This window comes from Dunckerocampus dactyliophorus, chromosome 1 (assembly GCF_027744805.1).
Source record: "Dunckerocampus dactyliophorus isolate RoL2022-P2 chromosome 1, RoL_Ddac_1.1, whole genome shotgun sequence".
In the NCBI taxonomy this organism is placed as follows: domain Eukaryota; kingdom Metazoa; phylum Chordata; class Actinopteri; order Syngnathiformes; family Syngnathidae; genus Dunckerocampus; species Dunckerocampus dactyliophorus.
The window spans coordinates 13,195,510-13,223,126 of NC_072819.1; the positions used below are offsets into that span (position 1 = coordinate 13,195,510).

The 27,617-nt window shown below is 41.0% G+C and overlaps 2 protein-coding genes across 5 annotated transcripts; one reads left to right on the forward strand and one right to left on the reverse strand.

The window, feature by feature from the left end:
* Positions 1-1,466: 1,466 nt before the first annotated feature.
* ndnl2 (necdin-like 2) lies at positions 1,467-14,809 on the reverse strand. 2 transcript variants are annotated; one of them, XM_054773124.1, is made up of 11 exons: positions 14,708-14,809; positions 14,402-14,463; positions 11,922-12,032; positions 11,771-11,834; positions 9,375-9,454; positions 9,191-9,285; positions 9,044-9,120; positions 8,160-8,202; positions 8,026-8,088; positions 3,094-3,208; positions 1,529-2,261 (listed from the first exon to the last, which is right to left on the reverse strand). In XM_054773124.1, the coding sequence occupies exons 2-11, from the start codon at positions 14,447-14,449 to the stop codon at positions 2,166-2,168; spliced, it is 792 nt and encodes a 263-aa protein (XP_054629099.1). In that variant the 5' UTR covers positions 14,450-14,463; positions 14,708-14,809; the 3' UTR covers positions 1,529-2,165. The 2 variants fall into 2 exon arrangements, with proteins under 2 accessions (XP_054629107.1, XP_054629099.1); XM_054773132.1 differs by lacking the exon at positions 14,402-14,463 and having other exon boundaries at positions 1,467-2,261; positions 14,708-14,769.
* A 724-nt stretch (positions 14,810-15,533) lies between these two features.
* On the forward strand, positions 15,534-26,670 carry si:dkey-150i13.2 (mitochondrial carnitine/acylcarnitine carrier protein). Of its 3 annotated transcripts, XM_054780406.1 has the most exons (9): positions 15,534-15,867; positions 16,714-16,806; positions 16,943-17,070; positions 19,267-19,357; positions 21,943-22,060; positions 25,421-25,493; positions 25,577-25,686; positions 26,180-26,301; positions 26,370-26,670. In XM_054780406.1, exons 1-9 carry the CDS (start codon positions 15,766-15,768, stop codon positions 26,430-26,432), a joined length of 900 nt encoding a protein of 299 aa, XP_054636381.1. In that variant the 5' UTR covers positions 15,534-15,765; the 3' UTR covers positions 26,433-26,670. The 3 variants fall into 3 exon arrangements, with proteins under 3 accessions (XP_054636381.1, XP_054636371.1, XP_054636389.1); XM_054780396.1 differs by having other exon boundaries at positions 26,180-26,670; XM_054780414.1 differs by lacking the exon at positions 16,714-16,806 and having other exon boundaries at positions 26,180-26,670.
* The last annotated feature ends 947 nt before the right edge of the window (positions 26,671-27,617 follow it).

Here is a 27,617-nt window from a genome sequence, read left to right on the forward strand (position 1 = left end):
TGTACGCATGCCTGACAACGTCGGGGCATGCTCCTAATGAGACTACGGATGGTGTCCTGGGGGATCTCCTCCCAGATCTGGACCAGGGCATCACTGCAGTACCTGGACGCATGGAGGAGATTCCAGGAGACAGGTAGTTACTCCAGGAGAGCTGGACAGGGCTGTAAAAGGTCCTTCAATCCTCAGCAGGATCGGTATCTGCTCCTTTGTGCAAGGAGGAACAGAATGAGCACTGCCAGAGCCCTACAAAATGACCTCCAGCAGGCCACTGGTGTGAATGTTTCTGACCAAACAATCAGAAACAGGCTCCATGAGGGTGGCCTGAGGGCCCGACGTCCTGTAGTGGGCCCTGTGGTCACTGCCCAGCACCATAGAGCTCAATTGGCATTTGCCATAGACCACCAGAATTGGCAACTACACCACTGGTGCCCTGTGCTCTTCACTGATGAGAGCAAGTTCAACCTGAGCACATGCGACAGACGTGAAAGGGTCTGGAGATGCCGTGGAGAACGTTATGCTGCCTGCAACATCATTCAGCATGACCGGTTTGGTGGTGGGTCAGTGATGGTCTGGGGAGGCATATCCCTGGAAGGACGTACAGACCTCTACAGGTTAGATAATGGCACCCTGACTGCTATTAGGTATCGGGATGAAATCCTTGGACCCATTGTCAGAACCTATGCTGGTGCAGTGGGACCTGGGTTCCTCCTGGTCCACGACAATGCCCGACCTCATGTGGCTAGTGTATGCAGGTAGTTCCTGGAGGATGAAGGAATTGATACCATTGACTGGCCCCCACGTTCACCTGACCTAAACCCAATAGAACACCTCTGGGACATTATGTTTAGGTCCATCGGGCGCCACCAGGTTGCTCCTCAGACTGTCCAGGAGCTCATGGATGCCCTGGTCCAGATCTGAGAGGAGATCCCCCAGGACACCATCCGTAGTCTCATTAGGAGCATGCCCTGACATTGTCAGGCATGCGTACAAGCACGTGGGGGCCACACAAACTACTGAGAATCATTTTGAGTTGCTACAATGACATTTTGGTAAAATGGACCAGTGTGCTGCATCATTTTTTCATTTTCATTTTTGGGGTGTCTTTGATTTCCCCCCTCTATTGGGTGATCATTTTCATTTCTATCAAATGATGTGGCATCATTTTGTTACTAATACATCACCCACTTAATATCAGGAAAGATATTCAAGATCATTTTTCCCCCAGTTTAGATCTGATGTGTTTTCCAAGTGTTCCTTTAGTTTTTTTGAGCAGTATATATATATATATATATATATATATATGTGTGTGTGTGTATGTGTGTGTATATATATATATACACACACACACGATATGTATATTTACATCTATGCACTGTACAGCTTTGTACTGTTAGTTTAGGACTTGACTTTCTGTGGTGCAATAATAAAAGTTTCTTTTTTTAACCTTCGTCATGATGCTTGGAAAATATTTTCTTCAGGAGATCCTTATTTGCTGTATTTTAAACATGTTAAAACTGAAAAGGTCCAATGAAATGAACATGTCAGTGCCACCATTTAGTGAATTTTATTTTCCCAATAAGACATCTGCTATAAAGATCATATGTTTACAAACAAAATTGAATAGGGGTGACACAAGATCTCAAGATTAAAACGTGACAAGATTTCTCATTCAGAAAAAAAGGCTCGTGGGCACTCGGCCTGGGACGATAATAAATCACAATAAATGAAATATATTGCCATGAGCATGCATGTCTGTTGTCTGTGTCCTTGTCTCCCGCCTCCAATCAGGAAGGAAGAGGGTTCACTGGTTTCAGTACCTTGATGCGTTTGTTCCATTGAACAACATGAACAGAGTGAGCCCCTCTGTCAGTCCAGTCATACAATCTCATCGGGTGTAGGCGGGGCCAGTAGCATACACGCAGAATGCAGAAGAGTGTAACGTAGTAGAAATTAAATTAGTAAAATGTTAAACTCTTGCCTCATCTTCGTAGAACCAATCTTGTGCATCGTCTCGCCTCGCTGAGTGTCTCGTGACACCCTTATTGAATGAATAATGTATGCTGTTCAGTGTTTCTAACAACAGTGGCGAACACACGTACATATAATTTGTCATCGTCTGTAAATGAATATAAAATAAATGAAGGTAAATAAAAAATGAAGTTGAGTCATCTTTGGCTGCTGGTGCTGGCCTGACTGGAGGCTTGGTTGCTGTGAGCCTCTCTGTACTGATGCTTCCAACTCTGAGGCTCCTGGTCATGAAGCTAAAAACACACATCGTCAAATATTTTTTTAAAAGTAAGAAAAAGTACAGTAGAACAGTACAACTCAACAGACCTGCTAACCTTGAATAAATTTAACCCCCGACCCACTCGACTGCCCACTGCACCATTGCCCTCGCAGGTTGCTGTCGCTCAAGCATGGATTGGTTCTGCATAGTGAGTCTCTATGCTGCCTCCTCTTACACCACCATCCTGATTCTTTTATACAAGGGCATTTTCCACCTCACCTCTCACCTGAAGTCAGCTGGGATAGCCTCGAGCATACCCCGCGACCCTAATTAGTATAAGCAGCATAGAAAATGGATGGATATAAATAAAGATATATAAATTTGAACACAAAGCTGTATCTGTTATTAGTATCAACAGTTCAGCTTTTTTGTGTTATGCCTTTTGCTGTTTTTTTTTTTTTTTAGTTGTATTTCTACAATGTGCTTTGGCCAATAAAAAACAAGCTACGAGGCCGCATGTGGATCCTGGGCCACATTTTGGACACGCCTGCTCTTTGTCAAACTCAAAAGTGGAATAGTCGAAACATGACAAAATGCATACCTGGAGAGCAGTGAAGCGTACAAGCGTATTCAAGGGTCAAAATGCATGCGGAATATGAAAAATGCATACATGTTTGTGGGTCTGCTGAGGTCATAATTTGGAACTCACAGTTTGACATTGGAACCGATTATTTCTCTTTACATTATTTCCTATAGTCACGTCTCCAAATACAAACAAAGTAGAATCCAACCAGTATCCTAGATTGTAGTAGTTAGTGGTTATATTGAGATACTGTATGTATTACGCAATTAGACAAAGTACTTACTTGACCCATAAACTCGAGGATTTTGGCCTTGGACACTTCCAAATCAGCCCGCTGACCCCAGTGAAACTCATATTCAGGCGGGTCGGTGTGGGGGACACGCACATACTCCAGGTACCTGTGCATGTGCACACACAGAAAGACAATATCCATGCAGTTCTACAGTAACAACTTGAAAGGGCCCTATCTTGCTGATTTCAGAGGCTTTTATAAGGATATTGGATTCCAGTGGGGCATTATAGTAAGTTTCTTTTGATAAAATACTCCAGTTTCAAATTGTATACAAGACAGTGGCAACAGCAGCACAGCACAGTAAACAGGTTCAAATGTAAGGCAAAAAGTGAAGTTATTGCACACTGATTACCCCTGTGCCCCGCCCCATCTTCCACTTCTCATCTCCTGCCCTCCCCTTCCCGCCAAGTGAGCACTTACACAGTTTGATGACATAGTAACAAAGGAGTTTTTAAGTCTGAGTGGTAGCTCTTTAGCTCCCTAATAAGCAAACAAATATCTTCCCATTGCTGCCTTACTCCAGTTTAAATACACAATTCGTACATCTGAAAAAACACTTCCTGGTTGCCATTTTCAAGAAAAAGTAACAGTAAAATAAACATTACTGAGCAGGTTACTGCGCGTCGCTATGCAAGTGGACTTTCTAAAGTTCTGATGTGAGAAATTAAAAAGATTTCGTGGAAGTAGGCCTGTCACGATAACACATTTTTCTGTACGATAGTTGTCCATAATCAATATTATTGACATTTTTTTACCGTTTTTTCATTAATTATATGGCATAATAATGCGAGCACGTTGTATCAAAAGCAATAAACTTTAATTTTTCTAGAGTATGACGTTATAATTGTAATGTCAGGCGCTTTTCAATAAAATAAATTAAACATGAATTAAACAAAAAAGACAAAAAAAAAACTATAAAAATAAATTGGACTCAGTCTCTTTTAGCAAAAATTGCACTTAAATAAAAATCACAATCATAACCAAAAACAATAAAAAAAAATACACCGTCTGTTATGAAAAAAAAAAAAAACACCAATAAAAAGCACACAACAATAAATGCAATAAATAAAATGGTGCAAGTCACTGTAAACAAAATTGCACTTGAATAAATAATGAACATTGGGTATAATTCCTTAACAGGAAGGTTTAACATATAGCGAACGACACTATATTTACAACCAAATGTCTTAGTAAGCGTTGACTGTTTGGATGGTTGTGTTTGAGATGAGTTATCCCCTTCTTCGTCATCACTACTTTCCAGCAAATGACACATACCGGTTCATCTGTGTTCATGCGCTCACGTTAATTTTGGTTAAAACCGAAATATTCCCACACTGGGGCTGTGGCATTTGGCTTACAAAACCATCACTTTTGGGTCTTCATTCATGTTTGCTTTTGCTTGCTCATGATGCTAACGCTAACCTGGCCTCTGAATCAAATCACTAGGAGCCCCGCCCCAACCTACAAGAACAAAAGAGGCTGAATGATTAAGAGGAGGGTTCACTCTCTCCGTTCTCTCCGAACCGAAGCGCCCAAACAGATGCAGAGTGAACCCTCTTATCATCCAGCCTGTGTGGTAAAGCGTGGGGAAAACAAACACACATGCACATGTCAATTTATCGAGGAAGACAAAATTATGGACTTTGGTCTTATCATTCGATTAATCGATTTATTGATTATCGTGGCAGCCCAATGTGGAAATCTTGTCAAGTTCTCGTACCCATGCAGAAAATTTAGCAGTGGCATAGAAATGAAACCAGAGACAACTTCAAAACAAATCAACCTCATGACTCGGCACTTCTACATAATGTAGAACGAGGGCATTTTGAAACACCCACGTCTGAAAAGTTGAAAATGTTGGATAGGGCCCCATTAAACTCTACAAAAACAAGGACAAATGTTGGAGTGCGCACATGTCCACACATGCTGCTGAGGTCATGTGGTCTTGTGCATGCTCCTGCTGCTCTATGGTGTGGTATAAACCAGAGTCTATGGTCTGACAGAAACTGGCTCTGAACACACCAGCGGGGATTGAACATGTCACCGCTCTTTGTAAAGTGAATGACATATTCATAAACAGTGTAAACCAGGGGTCACCAACGTGGTACCCGCAAGCCTGCTTTTCATTCAGGTTTTCAGTTAATAATGAAAGAACAGTAGAAACAAATGCATTCTGAAATAGAAAATGTGAGTTGTGGACACCAGCATTGTGTTAATGTTCTGGTAAAACAAGCATATTTGCTTTGTTTGGGTTTAAAATAAGCTCTGAAAATAAATGTTACAAAAATGAGTAGCTCTTAGCCATTTTCTTTTTGTAAAAGTAGCTCTCACAAGGAAAAACGTTGGTGACTCCTGGTGTAAACAGTGTAAATGTACAGTCATCCCTCGTTTATCACGGTTAATTGGTTCCAGGCCAAAGCGTAATAAGTGAATTACCGCAAAGTAGGATTCATTATTAATAATATAGAGAATATTTTCGTAGGTAGAGCTTAGAAAACCTGTTTATGACCTTCTAAATGTTTTTTTTTTTACCATTATTAGAGCCCTATAGACATGAAATAACCTTATAGTCACCTTTAAACTTGCATTACCCAATAGAAAATAAACCACCTCAGAAATAAATAAGATAAGAGACTCACACCATAGCATCAACAGTGAACTTCCTGGTGGCTATTGTCTCATCAATGTAACATACTGACACCTGGAGACCAGTGTACATACTACTCTCCTGGTGCTGTTTAAGGAGAGACTCACAATGCGCTCCAATCGCTTCATTAACAAGCAGAGAGAACATGCAGTGAACATTCACACAGGAGCTGCTGTCATCCACTTTCTACACCGTTTTATTTTTGCCTCAAAATGGTCCTGCACCAAACTTTGTTCTTCATGGCGCTGTGTAAAGCAGCAAACTAATTGGTCTTGAATTAACTGCACCCTCTGCTGGTTTCTGCCATGTAGTGAAATATGTCCTATGCTTTTACTGACTTTAATGAGCAAAGGCACATATTTTACATTACAAACGTCTCACAGAACACCACCAATCGTGCCATGACTCATTCAGTTCTATGAATGTCAACAGGTAATTACGCAATTTCTGCCATGTAGCAGAAGAGTCAGTACGTGCTGGCATACAGTCATGTGAAAAAATAAGGATTAAATATTCACTTCTCTATTAAGAAATGTTCACGTCTGATCTTGTTTTTCTTTATCTCTGGAAAAGAAAGTGATTTAATTGCAGGTAAACAACAAAAATTAACATTGTTTTACTCATTAAACAAAATATATCAACAAAAAGGCATATTCTAACTGAGGAAAACATGAGGACACCCTACCACCTAATAGCTAGTGTTACCCCCTTTGGCTGAAATAACTTCAGTGAGACGCTTTTTGTAGCCATCTACCGGTCTTTGACATCAGTCTGAAGAAAGTTTGCCCCACTCCTCAACACAGAATACTTTCAGTTGTGAGATGTTTGAGGGGTTTCTTGCATGTACAGCCCGTTTCAAGTCAGCCCACAGCATCTCAATGGGATTAAGATCTGGGCTATGACTCGGCCATTCCAGGACTCTCCATTTCTTTCTTTTCAGCCAGTCCTTGGTGGATTTACTGGTATGTTTTGGGTCATTGTCATGTTGCAGGGTCCAGTTTCGTTTTAGCTTTAATTTTTTACAGATGATCTCACATGTTCCTCAAGCACCCTCTAATACACGATAGAATTCATGGTGGATTCTATGATGGTGAGCTGGCCAGGTCCTGCTGCAGCAAAGCATCCCCAAACCATGACACTTTCACCTCCATGCTTCACAGTTGGTATGAGGTTCTTTTCCTGGAATGCTGTATTGGGTTTACGCCAATATCCTCTGTTCTGGTGTCCAAATAATTCAATTTTAGATTCATCTGTCCAAAGAACATTATTACAGAAGTCCTGGTCTTTGTCTACATTCATTCTGGCAAACTTCAGTCTGGCCTTCATGTTCTTCTTGGAGAGCAAAGGTTTCCTCCTTGCACACCTCCCATGAAGGTTAAACTTGTGAAGTCTCTTTCTGATTGTAGAGGCATGCACTTTCACATCAACAGTAGCAAGAGCCTGCTGTAGGTCCCGTGATGACATTTTAGGGTTTTTGGAGACTTCTTTTAGAATCTTGCGGTCTGCTCTCGGGGTGAACTTGCTTGGACGGCCAGTCCTGGGCATGTTGGCAGTTGTTTTGAATGTCCTCCACTTGTAGACTATTTTCCGGACAGTGGAATGGCTGATTTTATATTCTTTTGAGATCTTTTTAAATCCCTTACCAGACTCATAAGCATCTACTATCTTCTTTCTGAAGGTCTCAGACAGCTCCTTTCATCTCACCATGGTGTTTTCTCTCACTTCAACAGTCTAAACTAAATGTGAGGTTTAAATAAGGCAAGCCTCCTTCAAAACACTGGGTAATGATGGTCTAATCATGTGCACCTGATGTGAGACACCTGTGTGTGATTTTAGCCATTTTAAGTGGGATTGAATGTGGGGCTGTCATAAATTAGTCCCTTAACAGAAATTGCATTTATTTAAAATTACATTTTAAAGAAAGTTATAAAAAATCTTTTTTTCAGTTTTATTTGTTTAGTTCTATTACTTGAATCTCTCAAGATTGTTAAAATTGATATTAAATATCTATATGGCCAAATATGTTAGAAAACACATAGGCTTCCATAGGGTGTCCTCATTTTTTCACGACTGTAGATAGATGAACAAAAAGATAGAAGTTAAATAAATCATTTTTGAACCAACAAAGTGAAATTTGATCATTTCCCGTGGCACACGCAAGCTAAGTATAACTTATACACTCTGTTGTGGAACTAAAGCAGGTTTAACTGAAAGTTCTGCTACAATAACTAATAGGAAAAAGTATTCTTCTTACTTCTAAAGACTTAAGTTCTTACCTTTGACGCACAAACTCGTCTGTGATTAGCTTCTTAACATCTCCGAAGTCTTCATGTCGGTCTCTGCACAGGTTGCTTGTGTCAAACAAACTAAATCACGCTGGTCATTACGAAACTAAAAAAATAAATCTTACGCAGGGTCTACGTTGAGTTTCTTGAGCATGGACCAGATTAGGCCTGTGGAAGCAGACAAACAGAACAGTGTTCAATGCAATTAGTTTGGGAGAGAACCACCCCGCAACGGTGCGGCAGTGTCTCAAATGAAATACTTCTGTATACGCGTCAATACTTATTGACGCGTATACAGAAGTGTACTGTGTACTGTTCCTGACTGCTCAAATTTTGACAGTGTACTGCTGTCCCAAATCCATTACTGTCGTGCACTTACAAGAAATGATGAACGCAATATTAACCCGCTTCTTCTGTCCCTTTTAATGTTGAACTGCAACCACTCTATCGCAAACATTTGGATAACCAGGTTAAATCTGCCAGCTCTTCTCGAATTTGCAATAATTAAATACAAATTTATTCCTTTTAATTTGAAAACAATTTAAAAAGTACCCCCACTGACCCCACCTCAAAATAGAAGGAGAAGGCATTCGCAGAGGTGGGATGTACGCCCTCTGAATGAACCGTATACACACAGGAAATCATGTTTTACAAGCCGACCAATCACAGCCTTTACGGTCGAGGTTTGATTAGAGAGGTGTGTGTCACGCTACGCAAGAGGGTTTGCAGGGGAAAGAGCAAGCCGGTGTAGAGTTCACTGGTGCCTCGACACTGAAGCATTATCCAGTTTTCAGTGACCCGAACAGGGAAAATGCGTTTCTGGAGAGCAGTGAAACACACAAACTCATTCCACGGTCAAAATGAGTGGCGAGTGCAAAAAATGCATACATGTTGATGTACTGACAGTGCACTGCATTTTGCCGTATTCCTGTGTGAACGCACTTCTGCACTCAAAAGACGAAGGCGTAAGTATGGAGGTACACAAATTGAGATGCAGCATGAGTCTCACCTTCTCTGACCACTCCCCCTTTCATGAAGATGACACTCAGGATCACAAAGAGCAGTCCCGTCTTTGGGTTAGCGCACCTGTAATGACCACATTGGCAAAATGTGAGGCATTGGAGGACTCTGAGAACAGCGTTCCCTGAAGACTCACCTCATGGAACAGCCCCCAGCAGCGGCCTCCAGTTTGTTGATGAGAATGTATAAGTGATTTTTGGCATCAATTTCCACCAGTTTCAGACCAAAAACCTGATGGGAGCAGGAGAAAAAGGGACAGTCGCGTTAGCATGATGACTGCATTCAATGTTTCGCAACAGGACCGCACAGGTAGGACAAACCTGGTCCAAGGAGTGTGCTGCTCGCTTAATGATCTCAGGGTAGATATTTCGGTACTCTTTGATGACGTGTTTGATCAAATCTGAAACACAATAAAAATGTGCTTCATCATAGTGAAGAGCTCTGAAGATGAAACACAGGTTCCACCACGCAATGCTAAACACAATTAAACCTCAGAGTTTATTCGTATGGTCCTCAGAGGACTTCTGGTTGTGGTATGATGAGGCCTGTCACAATAACTGTTCTACAAATTATTGCTAAACAATATTACTGTCAACATTATTTTGAGACCATTTATTCATTAACGTAATTATAATACTGTATGTGGCATAATAATGCGAGTACACTATCAAACGCAATACACTTTAATTTCTCAAGAGTATTTAACATTGTAATTGGAATGTCAAGAGTTTTAGATCAAATATATTAAACAACAGAATAAATTAAAGATACAACAAAAAGCCAAAAAACCCAACGAAAATAAAATGGACTCTCAGGCTCTTTTAGCAAAAATTGCACTTCAATACAAATCACAATCACAACCAAAAACAATTAAAGAAAAGACCCTGTCTCTGTTAAGGATTTGAAACACTTCAATAAAAACCACAAACAACAACAAAAACAATAAATAAAATGGAATCTCAAGCCTCTGTTAACAAACTTGCACTTCAATGCAATGGAAGCGTTCTTCAGCTCACTGTACAAGAGTGACACACTTCACCTTTCTGTGGAAACATGATGTAAAACAATAGTTCCCCTAGGTGTATTGATCAGAAAAATAGATCAGCAGAAAACCTAAAAGTAACGAGAATCAAGGACACTATACCATATTTCAGATTTTGAATCACTGTCACTTCTGTTATTGTCTAAATATTGACAAAAATGGAGAAATAAGGAAATACTGTGAAGTTCACAATGTGTGTCAATGCAGATGTCAGCTCATGTGTATACTGTACACACTTCCTTGATTCACTATTGTGTGTGGAATATGCTGTTTATGTTTAATGAGGTAACATTTTGTCTGAGTTTGGTAATAGTACATGTTTTGGGGAGGACTCTGCAAAGCGAGTTTAGTGTGTTAGCTAAACTCGTGTTCAGCAAAAGTAGCTTTCTTTTAAAGCAGCTGTATCGGCATGGATAACTTAGGCCACACGTGTCAAACTCGTGCCCTGGAGGGCTGAGACGCTGCAGGTTTTCTCTCCAACCAGTTTCTTCAGCAGGTGATTTATTTGATGAGCTCCTTCTCTCAAACTGAAGGTGTTGATCATTAAAATCACCTGCTTTAGTGACTGGCTGGAAAGAAAACCTGCACTGTCTCGGCCCTCCATGGCACGAGTTTGACACCCCTGACTTAGGCGTAGCTCATAGCCTGGTCGTGACCATGTTATGTCCAGGCTTTCATCTTAAAATGGTCTATAAAAGAGTCATAGTTTAACCAATTCTGAGACAGCGTCACCATTTATTTAGAACCTATGAGGTTCCCGAGGGGACATGGAAATGTTTTTTTTTTTTTTTTTTAAAAGAGCATTCCCTGATTATATTATGCATCTATAAGTGACATAGATTTTCAGCCGAGGCAATACACCAGATATGCTCACGTGAGCACTACAAATAAAATGCAATATGGAATATTAATGTTAGCAGATGTGTCATAGGAGTCCTTGCGTGAGTACTCAACCTGTTAGTCTTCTTATATTACCATATTTGCTGGAGGAATAAACACTCTGAGGCATCAATCAACTACATTAAAACACTTAATATAAAAAGGAAAAAATAATTAAAAGTCGCCACAAAACACGTCACATGTAAAACACTCCCATCTAGTGGTTACAGGGAGATACAGATTATATAATATTTCATGAACTTACAATAACAAAAGCAAAGTTGGCGCTCCAGTGTGTTTATTTTTTAAATGGATATGTGATCATGTCAAAGTTGTGCAATGTTGAGTGCCAATAAATGAAATGACTAGTAAGGTATACTGTAGTTTAATAATCAGGATTAACTGATTATTATAAATGCGTTTTACAAATGCGTTTGGTGCACATTGAGGTGTTATACTTTGGGAATCACGGCAGTTGAAACTTAAGTTCCAATGTTTTGTAATATTTATTTGTCTTTGTCACAAAGTTTTTCATGTCACAAAATTACGATGCACAAACGGGCTGAAATTGACATCACGTCGTGATTTATACACAACAGGCACAAAGAAAGCACTGGGACAAAGAGACTGAATGACTGACAGGAGGGTTCACTCACTCCGTTCATTCCGCTATAGAACCAACATGCCCAGGTGTTGAGACAGATGCACAGAGTGAACTTTCTTGTCATGCAGCCCGTTTGGTAGAGAGAGAAGGACTGCAGAAGGGCTTCTGGAACATGGAAATAGTGGTTTTACCTCCTCTACGGATGGGAATCTTCTTCTGGTCTTTCACCAATATGTACTGAATCACCTCAGCTGTCTGGAAGACAGGCAGACAATTTCTGTCAACAGAACATTGATTTCAAAGAAAAAAAAATGTGACAAATGTGGATCACTTTTGTTCTACCTTCTGGTCAACCTGGGAAGGTGAGAGCTGCTCCAGACTTTTCTGGACCTGGGATATGCTTGGCTGGGTGAAAGTCATACCTTCATCTTCCCCCAAAGCGTTGCTGAGTCTCTGCAAGGGGATAACTGTCTGTTGTGTTTGGCGTGCACTTTGACTGCATCGTTCCAGAATGATCTTAACTTAAGTTAATTCACTTAAGCCCAATCATGCATTCAATTTCTCTCATCTCAAAGCTCTCATTTTCAAATGCTGCTGTAATTGTGATGGAGGTGTAACGTTAAATTTGCATTAACAGGAACTTCCTTTATGAGGAAGACATGACAGTGCACTTACCCTAATATTTAAAAATCAAACAAATCAGTACTTGGACTATGTGAAACAACACAAAAAATATAACACTGAGCAATTCTATAATCTCATAAAAGGAGACGTCAGATGCCTGGCAATGTTTTATTGAAGCAAGTAGACAGCAAAGGTGGGTGATACGACACTGCTCAAAAAAATTAAAGGAACACTTGGAAAACACATCAGATCTAAACTGGGGGAAAAATGATCTTGAATATCTTTCCTGATAATAAGTGGGTGATGTATTAGTAACAAAATGATGCCACATCATTTGATAGAAATGAAAATGATCACTCTATAGAGGGGGGGAATCAAAAACACCCCAAAAATTAAAGTGAAAAAATGATGCAGCACACTGGTCCATTTTGCCAAAATGTCATTGTAGCAACTCAAAATGATTCTCAGTAGTTTGTGTGGCCCCCACGTGCTTGTACGTATGCCTGACAACGTCGGGGCATGCTCCTAATGAGACTACGGATGGTGTCCTGGGGGATCTCCTCCCAGATCTGGACCAAGGCATCACTGCGGTACCTGGACGCATGGAGGAGATTCCAGGAGACAGTTAGTTACTCCAGGAGAGCTGGACAGGGCCGTAGAAGGTCCTTCAATCCTCAGCAGGATCGGTATCTGCTCCTTTGTGCAAGAAGGAACAGGATGAGCACTGCCAGAGCCCTACAAAATGACCTCCAGCAGGCCGCTGGTGTGAATGTTTGACCAAACAATCAGAAACAGGCTCCATGAGGGTGGCCTGAGGGCCCGACGTCCTGTAGTGGGCCCTGTGCTCACTGCCCAGCACCGTAGAGCTCAATTGGCATTTGCCATAGGCCACCAGAATTGGTAACTACACCACTGGTGCCCTGTGCTCTTCCCTGATGAGAGCAAGTTCAACCTGAGCACATGCGACAGACGTGAAAGGGTCTGGAGATGCCGTGGAGAACGTTATGCTGCCTGCAACATCATTCAGCATGACCGGTTTGGTGGTGGGTCAGTGATGGTCTGGGGAGGCATATCCCTGGAAGGCCACACAGACCTCTACAGGTTAGATAATGGCACCCTGACTGCTATTAGGTATCGGGATGAAATCCTTGGACCCATTGTCAGAACCTATGCTGGTGCAGTGGGACCTGGGTTCCTCCTGGTCCACGACAATGCCCGACCTCATGTGGCTAGTGTATGCAGGTAGTTCCTGGAGGATGAAGGAATCGATACCATTGACTGGTCCCCACATTCACCTGACCTAAACCCAATAGAACACCTCTGGGACATTATGTTTAGGTCCATCCGGCGCCACCAGGTTGCTCCTCAGACTGTCTAGGAGCTCATGGATGCCCTGGTCCAGATCTGGGAGGAGATCCCCCAGGACACCATCCGTCGTCTCATTAGGAGCATGCCCCGACGTTGTCAGCCATGCGTACAAGCACGTGGGGGCCACACCAACTACTGAGAATCATTTTGAGTTGCTACAATGACATTTTGGCAAAATGGACCAGTGTGCTGCATCATTTTTTCACTTTAATTTTTGGGGTGTCTTTGATTCCCCCCCTCTATAGGGTGATCATTTTCATTTCTAGCAAATGATGTGGCATCATTTTTTACTAATACATCACCCACTTATTATCAGGAAAGATATTCAAGATCATTTTTCCCCCAGTTTAGATCTGATGTGTTTTCCAAGTGTTCCTTTAGTTTTTTTGAGCAGTATATATACAGTATATATATCGACCCCCTGGTGGGGATGAGATGCCAGCGTAAACAAAACGTGGAAATTGTTACATGTTGTTGCAAATGTTATCTCAGATCATTTTATTAATCTGTTTTGATGATAAGGTGAGTGTATGCAGAATACTGGTGCCAGCAACTCATACAGTGGTTTGAACAGATACAGTAAATACATATGATCAAGTTCTCAATAGTATTTCAATTCCTATTGGCGTGAAAAAAATGATCTCCTCTCGAATGGGCATGACAGAAAATTTAGTTACCATAGTTACACTAATAGGTGCACATTTAGTGAGATGTTAATTGCTTTCCTTTTTTAGTTTAGCTGCGGTAGCAGGGGTAAGTGAACAAGGAGACGAGTCGTTCACGGCTCGCACATAGCGACAAGATTCCAAAAATGAAGACTGCTGACTTACTTTTCCCTGCGAGGAACTCAGAGTGTTACACGTTTTCCTCTGCGTCATGGCGACACACTGGCCTGAAAAAAATACACTTCACTGAAGATGTCGAGAAACGTAGAATGCTATTTAAGCGTTTGTGCTCGCTGTTTTTTTCCCAAGGTTAGCTAACCGGGTAGGGGCAGTCGACGCCAACGTCACAACGTAAACTTATAACTTGTTGTTTTATTAGCTTGACACTTGAGCTCATAGACCAAATAGTCACGGATAAACGACTGTCTGGGAGTGAACATAAACTATGTTCTAAACTACATTACAACTTACCGTAGAAAATAAATTCCCGCTGTAGCGATTTGAGACGTTTGTAGAATCCTCTGCTTTTTTTATTAATTGGTAGTTGCTTAGCTGCCTCCGATGCTCATCAGCGCCAACTGCTGGCGTGGAGTAACACGAGTTTTTTTTATTGTGTATTATTATTATTGTTAGTAGTAGTAGTATGTTTATTGTTATAATTATTATTTTATAATTATAATAACTATATAAATATTAATGATATCATTATTAGCCTTAAATTTTAGCAATCAGTGTCTTAACCAACATCCGAGAAACTACATGCTGTAAACTGTATAAATAGTTAACTGCGTTACATGTATTTGGATCCTTTTTTGAGCATTTCCCTGGACTGATTGCATTGTGTAAAATACAATAAATATGCAATGGCAAGTTTTATTGGCTCACGTACCGTATAACAATATTCCAATCCTTTTCCTTTTGGATGCTTTCCCATACTGTAAGACTGCAGGAAACAACTCATCAAGCCTACCATGGTGCTTTTAGGCTCCTATTAACTGACGCCCTGTGCAATATGGGTAATTCATTATACATATGCAAAATGAATTTTACATTAGAAAACGTTGATCAATAACTTGTATTGCACCAACTTTTTCCATTGTAATAATTATTATTGTTGTTGCTGTTGTTGTTTTAACAACGTCCACGTCATACGGCCTAGTTAAAAATACTGTCTTTTAAATTGTTATTATTATTATTGTTTACCAATTGTTAACGTTGTTCGTTCTTATTCCCTGTTATTTATTCCACGTGATAATGACGTCAAGAGGCGGGAAGGCTACTTTTCCTTCTGCAAAGCGTTGTCATAAGGTCGCTGTTTTCACGTTGTGAGGCTGCAGAGCAACCAAGTCAAGCGGACGAGGGCTTTGCGAGACAGGACGAGCCGAGATCGAGAAGCAGCAGGGGGTCTCGCGGAGTTCCTCTAAGTCCAGCAGTCCACCAGCAGACCGGAGAGGATCTGAGGACCTGCACCGTCACATACGCAGGAGCTGTGCAGGCCGGTTCTCGGCTCAGACAATGTGGGGAAGAGGATGGGGGACGAGCCCAGAGTTTCTCCCCTGAAGAACTTCGTAGCCGGGGGGGTCGGTGGAGCTTGCCTGCTGCTGGCTGGACACCCGTTGGACACCGTCAAGGTGACTCATGTTCTTTTCAGTCCCATACTCTACAGTTTTCCTTGAGATGTCTTTTTCAGAAGCTTTGGGGAGATTATTGGGCAATCAGCTTAAAAAGACAGAAGGCACAACTAATGCTGTTAGTTTCAAAGTTCATTCCAGTTCATTATCATCGTTCTCAACTACTTAAAGCTGACTTTTGTCTACTGATTAGGAGTGACTAAATCATACTTGTGCTGATGTGTATTTGGAAGTTTATGAATAGCTGGTCTTAGCAACAGCCTACTTAACCACTGAGGGTGACCTCTGATTTGATCATTTTTAAACCATTTTCGCATAGGAAATAATGTAAATAAAAATGATCTCTTCCATGGTCAAGCTGTGGCCATCATAAAAGCTTTATTATGTATCCAAGCAATGTTTTTAGTAACATTTTAACATTCTTAAGTGTCACCCAAGTGTAAAAAGAAGTGAAGCACTGTTAACCTTCAATTTGTTTATACGGTATTTGGCAACGATCTTTCCCATAGGAAATAAACTGAAATAAAAATAATCTGTTCCAGGGTCAACATGTGATCATCGTAAAAGCTTTATTAAGTGTACAGGCAATTTTTTTCAAAATCACATCTTAACATTCTTAACTTTAACACAAGTGTAAAAAGAAGTGAAAATGTAAATCATCTGTTCCAGAGTCAAGCTGTGGCCATCATAAAAGCTGTGTACAGGCATTTAAAATCACATTTAAAATTCTCAAATGGCATTCAAGTGTAAAAAGATGTAAAGCCGTGTTAATAGTATGAAATGAATAATAAAATAAATAATCATTAGTTGACCTCATAAAGATTGCAAACTGTTGTGTTGTGTCAGGTGCGACTTCAAACTCAGCCCAAAGCTTCATGCAGTCAGTACGTCCTCTACAAGGGAACTTATGACTGCTTTCGCAAGACCGTGTCTAAAGAGGTGACTGCAAATACACACCGCGCACACATTGTCATGTCGCAGTTTCACATGCACAAAAAGCCGAGTGTCGCTGGTCTGGTTGCAAGTAACATTTTCTCTCCAACTTGTGTGTGTATGTCTGTGTGTGTGTGATTAGGGTCTCCTGGGCCTGTACAAAGGGATGGGCGCTCCACTGGTAGGCGTGGCCCCCATGATGGCCATCAGCTTCTTCGGCTTCGGTTTGGGGAAACAGCTCCAGCAGACGGACCCTGGCCAACCGCTAACGTTAGTAGAAGAGCACTCGTGCACTTGACCGGAAGTGACCTTAAAGCCTGGTCTAATGGTACAAAGCCAGGTCTGAACCTAGAAGCTAGGGCTAACATTCCAACCTCTAGCCAGCTTTAACATTATTGTAAAACCAGGTTTAACTTTAACTAAGACAGGAACTTAGCCCAGATCTACAACTACAAAGATAAGTCTGAGCCTAGAAGCTAGGACAGCTCTTAAACCTAGTTTATTATTGAAGTTTGAGTTTAAACCAAAGTCTGACCTTAAGGCAAGTCTAATGTTAAATCCAGGTCTAATATGGGAGGAGCCAGGTCTAATTTTCAAGTCATGTTTAGCCCTGATTTTAAATCCAGGTTTCACATAAATGCACCTGTGAGTTTAAAAGCAGTCTGACCTAAAAGCGTGTCTAATCTTTATTCCAAGTTTAATTTTAAAGCTTTGCTGTCTGATTTTAAGCTGAGGTTTAAATCCGGTGTGATCTTAAAGCCAGACACACAAACCTGTCAAAGTGACATGGTTAGCTTAAAGCAGAAAATTAAATGCACAAAAATGTTTGAGTAGGCCATTCCTCGAAAGTGCCGTCTGAATGTAAACCTTTACAGTTCCCTCCCCTCTGCTATCATTTGCTTATCTGGGACGACGCCCCCACCCTCCCATACCCTCCTCGTGTATGTGACAATGGCAGCTGCGCTGAGGGTAAACACTCCGTCCTTCTGTTGTCCTCGTCTGCTTCTACTAAAGAAGACGCACGTGTGTTGTTGTGCAAGCTTGAAACGACCATCTCAGTGCTTTCAAAGAAAAGCACAAAAGGGTCGTCTGTTCAAGTCAAGCCCAAAGAGGTCACATGGTGCCGAGCGAGCTGATCACAAAATTCTGCTAGCTGAGAGAACATTCCTTTCCTGAGTGAGACAAACACACTGCCTTACACTTGCAAAGTTTTTATATCAAAAGTCAGTCACATCAATGGCCATAATATTGTCGCTTATTTTTATGTGGAAAAAAATCCCAGCCAACAAGGACAGTTCTTTGTGTTTCCTTCATTGTTTTTGCAGTATTCAAATGTTCATCCAGCAGGGGTTTGCCAAAAGCACATTTTTTGTGGGTCAAACTAAAAAACTCTGGTGAGGTCCCAAAAATGTGCTTTTGTGGTTTTTGCCCTGGTCCAGAAAACCAATGATAGGCTTAAGGGGGTGTGGCCTATCACAAGAGTGCGCTCAAAGTGGAAAAAAAAGACATGGTGTTGTGAAGTGTACTTAAGGTGGGTAACTGTACAAATTTTAGTATCGACCCATTACCAAGTAAATATGGGGCCAATATTGCTAATACCGATACTTTTTACTTGGACATTTTTCAAGATTATTGAATGGTTTTGCAATTTTTGCCTTTAATTTGTTGATCATGATCATAATCAAAATAAGACACAGGACAAACATTTTAGGTAAACAATAATATGTGCATCAACAAACTTATTTTACCAATAACAATTTACCAATATTTAGTACAACAATATAAGACAATGTAACATTCATCCATCCGTCCATTTTCTATACCACCTTTCCTCACTAGGGTCACAGCGACACTAGAGCCTACCCCAGATGACTTTGGACAAGAGGCCGGGTACACCCTAATTTGGTCGCTACCCGACAATGTAACAGTATCAACAAAATAATATACTGTATATATTTATTTTTTTTACATACAATTGTTTATGCAAAATAAAGTCAGTAGTGCAAAGTAAGTAAGAAAAAGCAAAAACACTTTGCTGTCACACAAATTCTTTGGCTTTTTGCCCCCAAAGTCCTGGTGTCCAAGAACTTTACTGAGCTTGTACACAATCTAACAATAGCTAACTATATTCAATGCATTTGATGAGCACAACAAAAAAACACATATTTGTGAAACTAAACAGAAGAGAACTGAAAACTATCAATCTAATTGCACAGGTATCAATCCGATACAATGCTACTCTGGTATCGATAACATCGCTGTTTGCATCAATTCGCCCACCTCTGGTTGTGCTGCAGGTTTAAAGGTCACTTTGCTTTCTTCTTGTCAAATGACCCTGTTGTTATCATTCGTGGGCCAAAGGAGGGGACAAGTCCAGTAATATGTATTCAAACATGTCACGGCGTGCTCTGTATATAAGCTTATTTATGAGGTGCTCCTGGTGTCACATTGTTGTCTTGTGTTCAGGCATGGGCAAATATTCCTGTCAGGATGTCTGGCGGGGGTCTTCACCACTGTGATCGTGGCTCCGGGAGAGAGGATTAAATGCTTACTGCAGGTAAAGTCCTCTAACAGCCATACTGTCTGTCTGATATGGTGACACCGCAAGGCATAGACTGTTTCTATGAAGAGTTCCATGCAACAGTAGTTTTATTGTTTAGTGTCCAAAAAAAGTGTACTGTGTCATCCAGTAACTATGGATGGGTTGATGGTGGAGGTGGTCTGGGTGTTGGTCTTGGTTAATGAGTTCATGTTGGAGTTGAGTGTAGTTACGGATTTGGGAAAGAAGATAAGATTCAAAAGACAAAACCTGGGAGCAAACACACACAGAGCAACGACAAGACTGCAGTCAGGCAGAGGAACTAATAAATAGAGACAGACTAAAGGCATGACAGAGAACAGGGCAGCCAGGAGTGGAGGCAAGGAGCTCATAGTAAACAGGTAAAAAACAAAAATGAACACAAGTCCAACATTTATTTAGATAAGAAATTAAATTCAGACACAAAAAATCCTAACAATTCTGGCTTTTCATTCATATTTTGTGGTTCCCCTTTCATATCATGGGGTTCCCTGAGCAGCTCCTTCAGCAGCAGACTGTTACACCCACGGTGTAAGAAGGAGAGGTTCCGCAGGTCCTTCATACCGACGGTTGTCAGGCTCTACAACACCTGCACCACCTGAACCATGTTGTAGTCACTGTGTTCTTTACACTGTATTCTTTACTTGCGTATCTTGCGTGCTGCTGTAACAAGTAAATTTCCCTGCTGTGGGATAAATAAAGTACAAATACAAATATACAAATACAATACAATACATATAGCCCAGGGGGCACCAACGTGCATGGTGCCCGCGGGCACCAGGGAGCATGCCACGACCATATGAGGTCGCCTGCAAGCCTGCTTTTCATTCAGGTTTTCAGTTAGTAATATGAGAACAGTAGAAAGAAATGCATTCTGAAATACAAAATGTGAGTTGTGGATACCAGCATTTTGTTAATGTTCTGGTAAAACAAGCATATTTGCTCTGTTTGGGTTGAAATAAGCTGTGGAAATAAATGTTGCAAAAATGAGTAGCTCTTGGCCATTTTCATTTTGAAAAAGTAGCCCTCAAACGTTGGTGACCCCTGATATAGCCAACAGTAAATAAAAAAATGTTCACTTAACCTATGTGATCGGTATCGGCCGATTTCACTCATGGATGATTGGTATCGGTATCCCAATTTACTCTCCATTGAAAATTATTCAACACACAGCCATTCTTGTCTGAATAGCTGGCAACACAAGTAAGTAGCAAGATAACTGTGCCTTGTCTACAATCAAGCATGGTGGAGGTAGCGTGCATAAGTACTGCCAGCACACCAAGTACACCTCACAGTGACTATGTCAACATTTTTTAGTGTGAGCGCTATTGTTATCTACCACTGCCTTAATCCTCATGTGCATGGAAGCGAGTAGAGCTGCACAGGTTGTTACTAAACTCCTCATCCATTCCTCCATGATGATATAACTGGTGGTGCTGGTGGATGGTAGAGAACTTGCGCTCTTCCACCTTTCTTCCTTCCTTCCATTTCAGGATGCCCCGCAGGCTCCTTATTATGTTGAAAAAGTTTCCAGTTTTGGCTTCACAATGTCACAGAACATGTTGGAATTTATCTTTCCCCTCAATGAACCGCAGTTCCCTAATAGTGGCAGCACTCATGCACGCTACCATCACTGCTTGATTGTATGATTGTAAGCAAGACACAATTATCTTGCTACTCACCTGTGTTGCCAGCTATTTAGACAATAATAGATGTGTGTTGACTCGTTTTCAGTGGCTAGTAAAACAAAACCGCTATACAAGCTGTACAGTGACTACTCTAAAGTAGGGATGCTGCGATCGATCGGCCACCGATCAGTATCAGCCTTTCTCAGCGCTGGAAGACACTGGGTTTGCCCACTGCTCTCTCACGTATCTAAGTTCTGCTTGAGCTCCACCAATGTACTCTCACTTCCAAAGTCTCCTTAAAGAAGGCATCTCAGCCTCTAAGTTAAATTAAAGTGATTTTATGGTTCCTTTTTTTCATATCATATAGCCAGTAGCAGTGGTGCAGCCAGGAATGCTGGGTCTCATAAAAATAATGACATTGCCCTCCCTTTTATTAATTACTAATTTGATGAGTAATTACCTATTTTTTGGACCCCCTGGCAGTCAGGGCACTTTGGAATTGTCCTGGCTTTTCCCCTTTATACGGCACCCCTGGTATAAAATGTATAATTAATACATGTGATTGGTATCGGCTGATTTCACTCCTGCATGATCGGTATCGGAATCGGCAGCATAAAACCCTGATAGGAGCATTCCTACTCAAGTATATCCAAGCTTACTTTCTATAGTATTGGCCCTTGACAAGATATACTGTTGTAAAAATGCTTCCTGAAATGCGAGGGGTGGATTCACTTTTGTGAAATGTTGTATTATGGTTTGTCCAGAAATGACTTCAGGTCTCTTGACTGGCTAAAACAGACTTAGAGTTTGGGGTTGTAGTGCCCACTCTTGTTTTGGCATGCACTTGAATATTGTACCCATGGCTGCCCTTACGGTGTATCAGTGTGCACAAGTAGCTTGTCGAACCGTAGACCTGAAGTGTGTTGTGTGGTCCAGGTGCAGGCTGGCAGTGGCACGCCAAAATATTCTGGTCCTCTCGACTGCGCCATGCGTCTCTACAAGGAGCAGGGCATCCGCAGCGTCTACAAAGGAACCGTGCTGACGCTCATCAGAGGTACAGAGCAACGCTTACACTGTAGTCCATATTGAACCATGATCGTATGGGACTTTTTCTCGGCAGTGTGACCAGCACAAGCCACATGACATCCAATTTTACTCAATTTCAACACGTTGTGAATCTGATGCCAATTGGATAATTTGCAATATGATTTCTGTCTGAACCATCAATGTGACGTTTCTCATCTCCAATACAAAGTGAATGGGGGAGGAAGCTCATTGTATTGTATTGTATTGTATTGTATGTACTTTATTGATCCCACAGTGGGGAAATTTACTTGTTACAGCAGCAAGCAAGCAAGACAAGTAAAGAGAACAGTAAAGTAAAGCACTACAACATGGTTCAGGTGGTGCAGGTGTTGTAGAGCCTTACAGCGGTCGGTATAAAGGACCTGCGGAACCTCTCCTTCTTACACCGTGGGTGTAACAGTCTACTGCTGTTGCTGCTGCTCATGTTTTGAAGGACACTTCTGGCAGTGAATGATACAGTACTTGTTAAAATCCTAATGGTATGTACAATGGTGTGAAGAAGTGTTTGCCCCCTTCCTGATTTCTTATTTTTTTGTATGTTTGCCACGCACTGTTTTAGATGATCAAACAAATTTGAATATTAGTCAATGACAACACAACTGATCACAAAATGCAGTTTTTAAATTAAACTTTATATTATTAAGAGAGGAAAAAAATCCAAATCTACATGGCCATGTGTGAAAAAGTGATTGGCTCCCAAACCTAATAACTGGTTGGGCCACCCTTAGCGACTGCAATCAAGCGTTTGCGATAGCTCGCAATGAGTCTCTTACAGCACTGTGAAGGGATTTTGGCCCACTCATCTTTGCAGAATTGTTGTAATTCAGTCACATTGGAGGGTTTTTGAGCATGAAACTCCTTTTTAAAGTCATGCCACAGCATCTCAATAGGATTCAGGTCAGGACTTTGACTAGGCCACTCCAATGTCTTCATTTTGTTTTTCTTCAGCCATTCAGAGGTGGACTTGCTGGTGTGTTTTGGATCATTGTCCTGCTGCAGAACCCAAGTTTGTTTCAGCTTGAGGTCACCAACAAATGGCCGGACATTCTCCTTCAGGATTTTTTGGTAGACAGCAGAATTCATGGTTCCATTTTTCACAACAAGTCTTTCAGTTCCTGAATCGGCAAAACAGTCCCAGACCATCACACTACCACCACCATATTTTACAGTTGGTATGATGTTCTTTTTCTGAAATTTGGCGTTCCTTTTACGCTAGATGTAATGGGACAAACACCTTCCAAAAAGTTCAGTTGTTGTCTCGTCAGACCACAGAGTATTTTCCCAAAGGTCTTGGGGATCATCAAGAAGTTTTCTGGCAAAATTGAGACAAGCCTTAATATTCTTTTTGTTTTGGAACTCATGCAGGCCGTTTTTGCTCAGTGTGTTTCTTATGATGGAGTCATGAACACTGACCTTAACTGAGGCAAGTGAGGCCTGCAGTTCTGTGGATGTTGTTGTAGGGTCTTTTGTGACCTCTTGGATGAGTTGTCGCTGCGCTTTTAGAGTAATTTTGGTTGGCCGGCCACTCCTGGGAAGGTTCACCACTGTTCCATGTTTTCAACATTTGTTGATAATGGCTCTCACTGTGGTTTTTGACTTTATAATGACTTTATAACCTGTTCAAGACTGATCTATCTCAATAAATCTCAGTTCTCAGGGAGGCAATCACTTTTTCACACAGGGCCATGTAGGTTTGGATTTTTTTTCTCCCTGAATCAGCAAGGGTGCAAACACCTTTTCACACCACTGTAACATTCTCATTGATTGTTTACTCATACACAATACTCATATGTTAATAAGTCAATATCATAATAAAGTGGAGATGGACTATTTAGATGTAATATTACTCAAATATGTTCAACATGGAACTCAGTGCATACATATACAGTATATATACATCATTTTTTAGGAGGTGATATTTATCCTTAGCTTAGCTTTATACAGTACCATATACCAGAGGTCTCCAAAGTGCGGCCTGGGGGCCATTTTCGGCCCACAGCTTGGTTTTTATTGGCCCTCGGTGTATTAAGAAATAAAACGACTTCATTATTAGTGAGATATATTATTGGATGTTGGATATTATTTGATAGACAATAATTTGCTTTGTCCCATATAACACAAAGCTAAGTATAGTACACTAGGTCCCCAACTTACGAACACAATTGGTTGCAGACGACCGTTCGCAAGTCGATTTGTTCTTAAGTCGGAGAGAAGGTAATATTACCAATTATATAGGTACTACATGTACGTGTATACGTATATACATATATGCGTACGTATGTAAATATGAGTTTGGATGTAGTAGTAATATTAAACACGGATAATTAATGAAAAAAAACAATAATAATAAAAATGATATAATAATACGTAATGATAAATGTTATTTACCTTCGAAAAGGAGTGGTCGAACATACGTCGTTGGTGGTAATGGTGGAGGAGGAGGAGGAGTTATTGAAAAAAGTAAAAATCATCGTCGTCGGTAGACTCTCCTAAAAGAGGTAGTCTTCTGTGGGTGGTGTAGAATTAAGCAGGCCCATTAACTCTTCATGAACTTTAATCACACGATCTGTCCGGGTTGTATCATACAACTCTTAGTCTTTCTTTCTCTTCTTCCTCATCTTTCTCTCCTGTTGGTCCCATTAGCCGTGTCACAGTGCCCTCTACTGGTCAAGCATGTACAGTAGCAGTATAAATACTGATTGAGCGACTACAAGGCAAAATAAAATAAAATATAGACCAGTCGGTTTGTGTTCGTATCCACGAATGTTCGCAAGTCGGATGTTCCTAAGTTGGGGACCTAGTGTATACTGTATATTAGCACATATTGACTTACATCAAACTACTTTTAGCATCTTTAATGCACAAAATGTATCAAAGTGGTCTCTCCGCATCCTTAAGTTTTTCTGTATGTGGCCCTCGCTGGAAAAATTTGGGACACCCCTGCCATCTAGTGCACATGTGTCAAACTCGTGCCCTGAAGGGCCGGGACACCGAGTCCCCATTGTAACCTTCATGTTCAAATAAACTAAACCAAACCAAACCAAACGCTGCAGGTTTTCTCTCCAACCAGTTTCTTCAGCAGGTGATTTATTTGATGAGCTCCTTCCCTCAAACTGAAAGTGTTGATCATTAAAATCACCTGCTTTAGTGACTGGCTGGAAAGAAAACCTGCAGTGTCTCGGCCCTCCTGATCTAGTGTATCAGTAATCAGGTAGGTTCATCAGCACCCTCTTGTGTAATGTCCAAAGTACATTTGTAATGCTGAGTCAGTGGGTCTTCAGTACTGTAAGGCATTTGGATTTATCTCTTTATGTTCTTTCTTGGCCAGATGTGCCTTCTAATGGTCTCTACTTCCTGACATATGAATACCTCAAAAACCTCTTGACTCCGGAGGGTCAAAGGTCAGTAACCATGAAAAGGCTAAAAGGTTAACAATAACAGCGAATCCTTGTTCTGACCTTACTTTGGTCTGTATGTGTTCTAGTGTTTCGCAGCTAGGTGCTGCTTACATCCTGCTTGCTGGCGGTGTGGCTGGACTTTTGAACTGGACTATCGCGCTGCCCCCAGATGTCCTCAAATCCAACTTCCAGACTGGTGACTCCGCTTACACACACGCACACACAAAAATATTTTGGATTTTGCATTTTATCTTATCTCCAAGCTTGGTTGGTGTGTAACAAGTGAAAAAACACTCTTTTGTTGGTAATTGATTTGTGATATATAATAAGTTCAATTTTGAACTTTAATAATGATTTGGAGTGCATTAGGAGGCTGAAATGGAAATGAGGCTCTCTTTGACCACATGCTCATTTTTGACAGTATGTTCACCACCCAGCAACAGCAGAATTGTTGTTTTAATGGCGGCAGGGAGCAAACCAAACTGCTCTAGGCTGAATTCATAGTAAACAACAGTACAACAAGTGTAAAACGCATAACTTTTAACAGCTGAGTAGCAACATTTTGAAGTGCATGCAGGGCGACTGAATGCTGACTACCTATTATAATTCAAATGCCAGTATCCATCCATCCATTTTCTATGCCGCATCAGAAGGTTGCCTATAGCCACAGCTGTGTGTGTGTTTGACAGCTGCAGACGGCAAGTACAGAGGTCTTGTGGACGTCTTGAGGACGCTGCTTCGAGAAGAAGGACCCAAAGCGCTCTACAAAGGCTTCAACGCCGTCTTTCTTCGAGCCTTCCCAGCCAACGCGGTACTACTTCCTAACATTCTGCACCCATTGCTACAAATCTACGAGAATAATTATGCTCTCTCTTCCAGGCCTGTTTCCTGGGTTTTGAAGTGGCCTTAAAGTGCTTGAACTGGCTCGTACCTAACTGGTGAGGTAGCGTTCTACTTGGCCACCAGTTTGAACCAACAAACTGCCTTGACCGTCTGCCTCTTGTCTTTGGAGTCCCACTCAGGAAAGTGAGCCAGCTCCATGTGCAAAGCAGTTTTCACTCTATTTTGTGACTTTGCATAATGTAAACAAACACTATTTTAGGTGCTATTTTTCTAGATTTTACATTAAAGAATATTTATATTGTTTTTGTTGTATTTATGAGGGTATAAAAAGTACCAAAGCGTGTGTAGTTTTGTACACTTCAATAAAGTGATTGGAATGTGACAGCTGACTTCTTTTATGCTTGACTGTGTTTCTTCATTTATTTCATTGCATATAGTTGCTGTTATACATACACTCCAGATCAAAATCTTAAGACATAAAAATTGCTAGAATTTGCATTTTGCACTTTTGGATCATAATGAGGTTTTAAGTAGAGCTACAATATGCAAAAACAAGAAGGGAGAGTGAGACAAAAAGCACTTTGAAAAAGTAATGTATTGACAACAATTAAACTGAAATAGGCTGTTTATCAGCTGATCAAAAGTTTAAGACCATTGCTCAAAAAATAACAAAACCAGATAATAACAAAATAACAAACCAGAACAAAAAATGTTCTCAGTAGGACTCAGTAATGAGCAGCTCCACCGTTCTTGTTAATCACTTCAAAAATTGCTTTGGGCATTCTTGATGCGAGTGTTTCCAGGAGGCTAGTGGGAACATTGCTCTAAGTCAGGGGTCTCAAACACAATTTACCTGGGGGCCGTTGGAGGTAGAGTCTGAGTCAAGCTGGACCGCATCAAGTATTGGGAGTAGGGCTGGGAATCTCGGGGTACCTCACGATACGACACGCGATACATGCCTCACAATAACAATATCTTGATAGAGTAATAGGGTGAATCAAATAAATAATTTCACAGTTTATATTTTGCTGCATTCAGCTGGGATAGGCTCCAGCTTACCCGTTGACCCTAATGAAGACAAGCGGTATAGAAAATGGGTGGAATTTTTTTAACAAATTTTTCAAGTGACTCACTCACTCTTAGTTCAGTGTAGGCATATGTGTGCATCCTACGAGTAACATTGGCTTGTCGCAGGCCGTATTACAGTAATCTTTGAAGACAAGTTGTGGGCCACAAAATGTGACTCGGCCCACGGGCCACGTGTTTGAGACCCCTGCTCTAAGT

Excerpts from the sequence above, each read along its gene's own strand:
- si:dkey-150i13.2 (XM_054780396.1), top strand. The coding sequence starts at position 15,766 with ATGGGGGACGAGCCCAGAGTTTCTCCCCTGAAGAACTTCGTAGCCGGG. Across the intron at positions 16,807-16,942 it reads GCAAGACCGTGTCTAAAGAG|GGTCTCCTGGGCCTGTACAA; the intron begins GTGACTGCAAAT and ends GTGTGTGATTAG. Across the intron at positions 22,061-25,420 it reads CGTGCTGACGCTCATCAGAG|ATGTGCCTTCTAATGGTCTC; the intron begins GTACAGAGCAAC and ends TTTCTTGGCCAG.
- ndnl2 (XM_054773124.1), bottom strand. The coding sequence starts at position 14,449 with ATGACGCAGAGGAAAACGTGTAACACTCTGAGTTCCTCGCAGGGAAAA. Across the intron at positions 11,835-11,921 it reads CTTCCCAGGTTGACCAGAAG|ACAGCTGAGGTGATTCAGTA; the intron begins GTAGAACAAAAG and ends CCTGTCTTCCAG. Across the intron at positions 9,121-9,190 it reads GCTGGGGGCTGTTCCATGAG|GTGCGCTAACCCAAAGACGG; the intron begins GTGAGTCTTCAG and ends TGGTCATTACAG.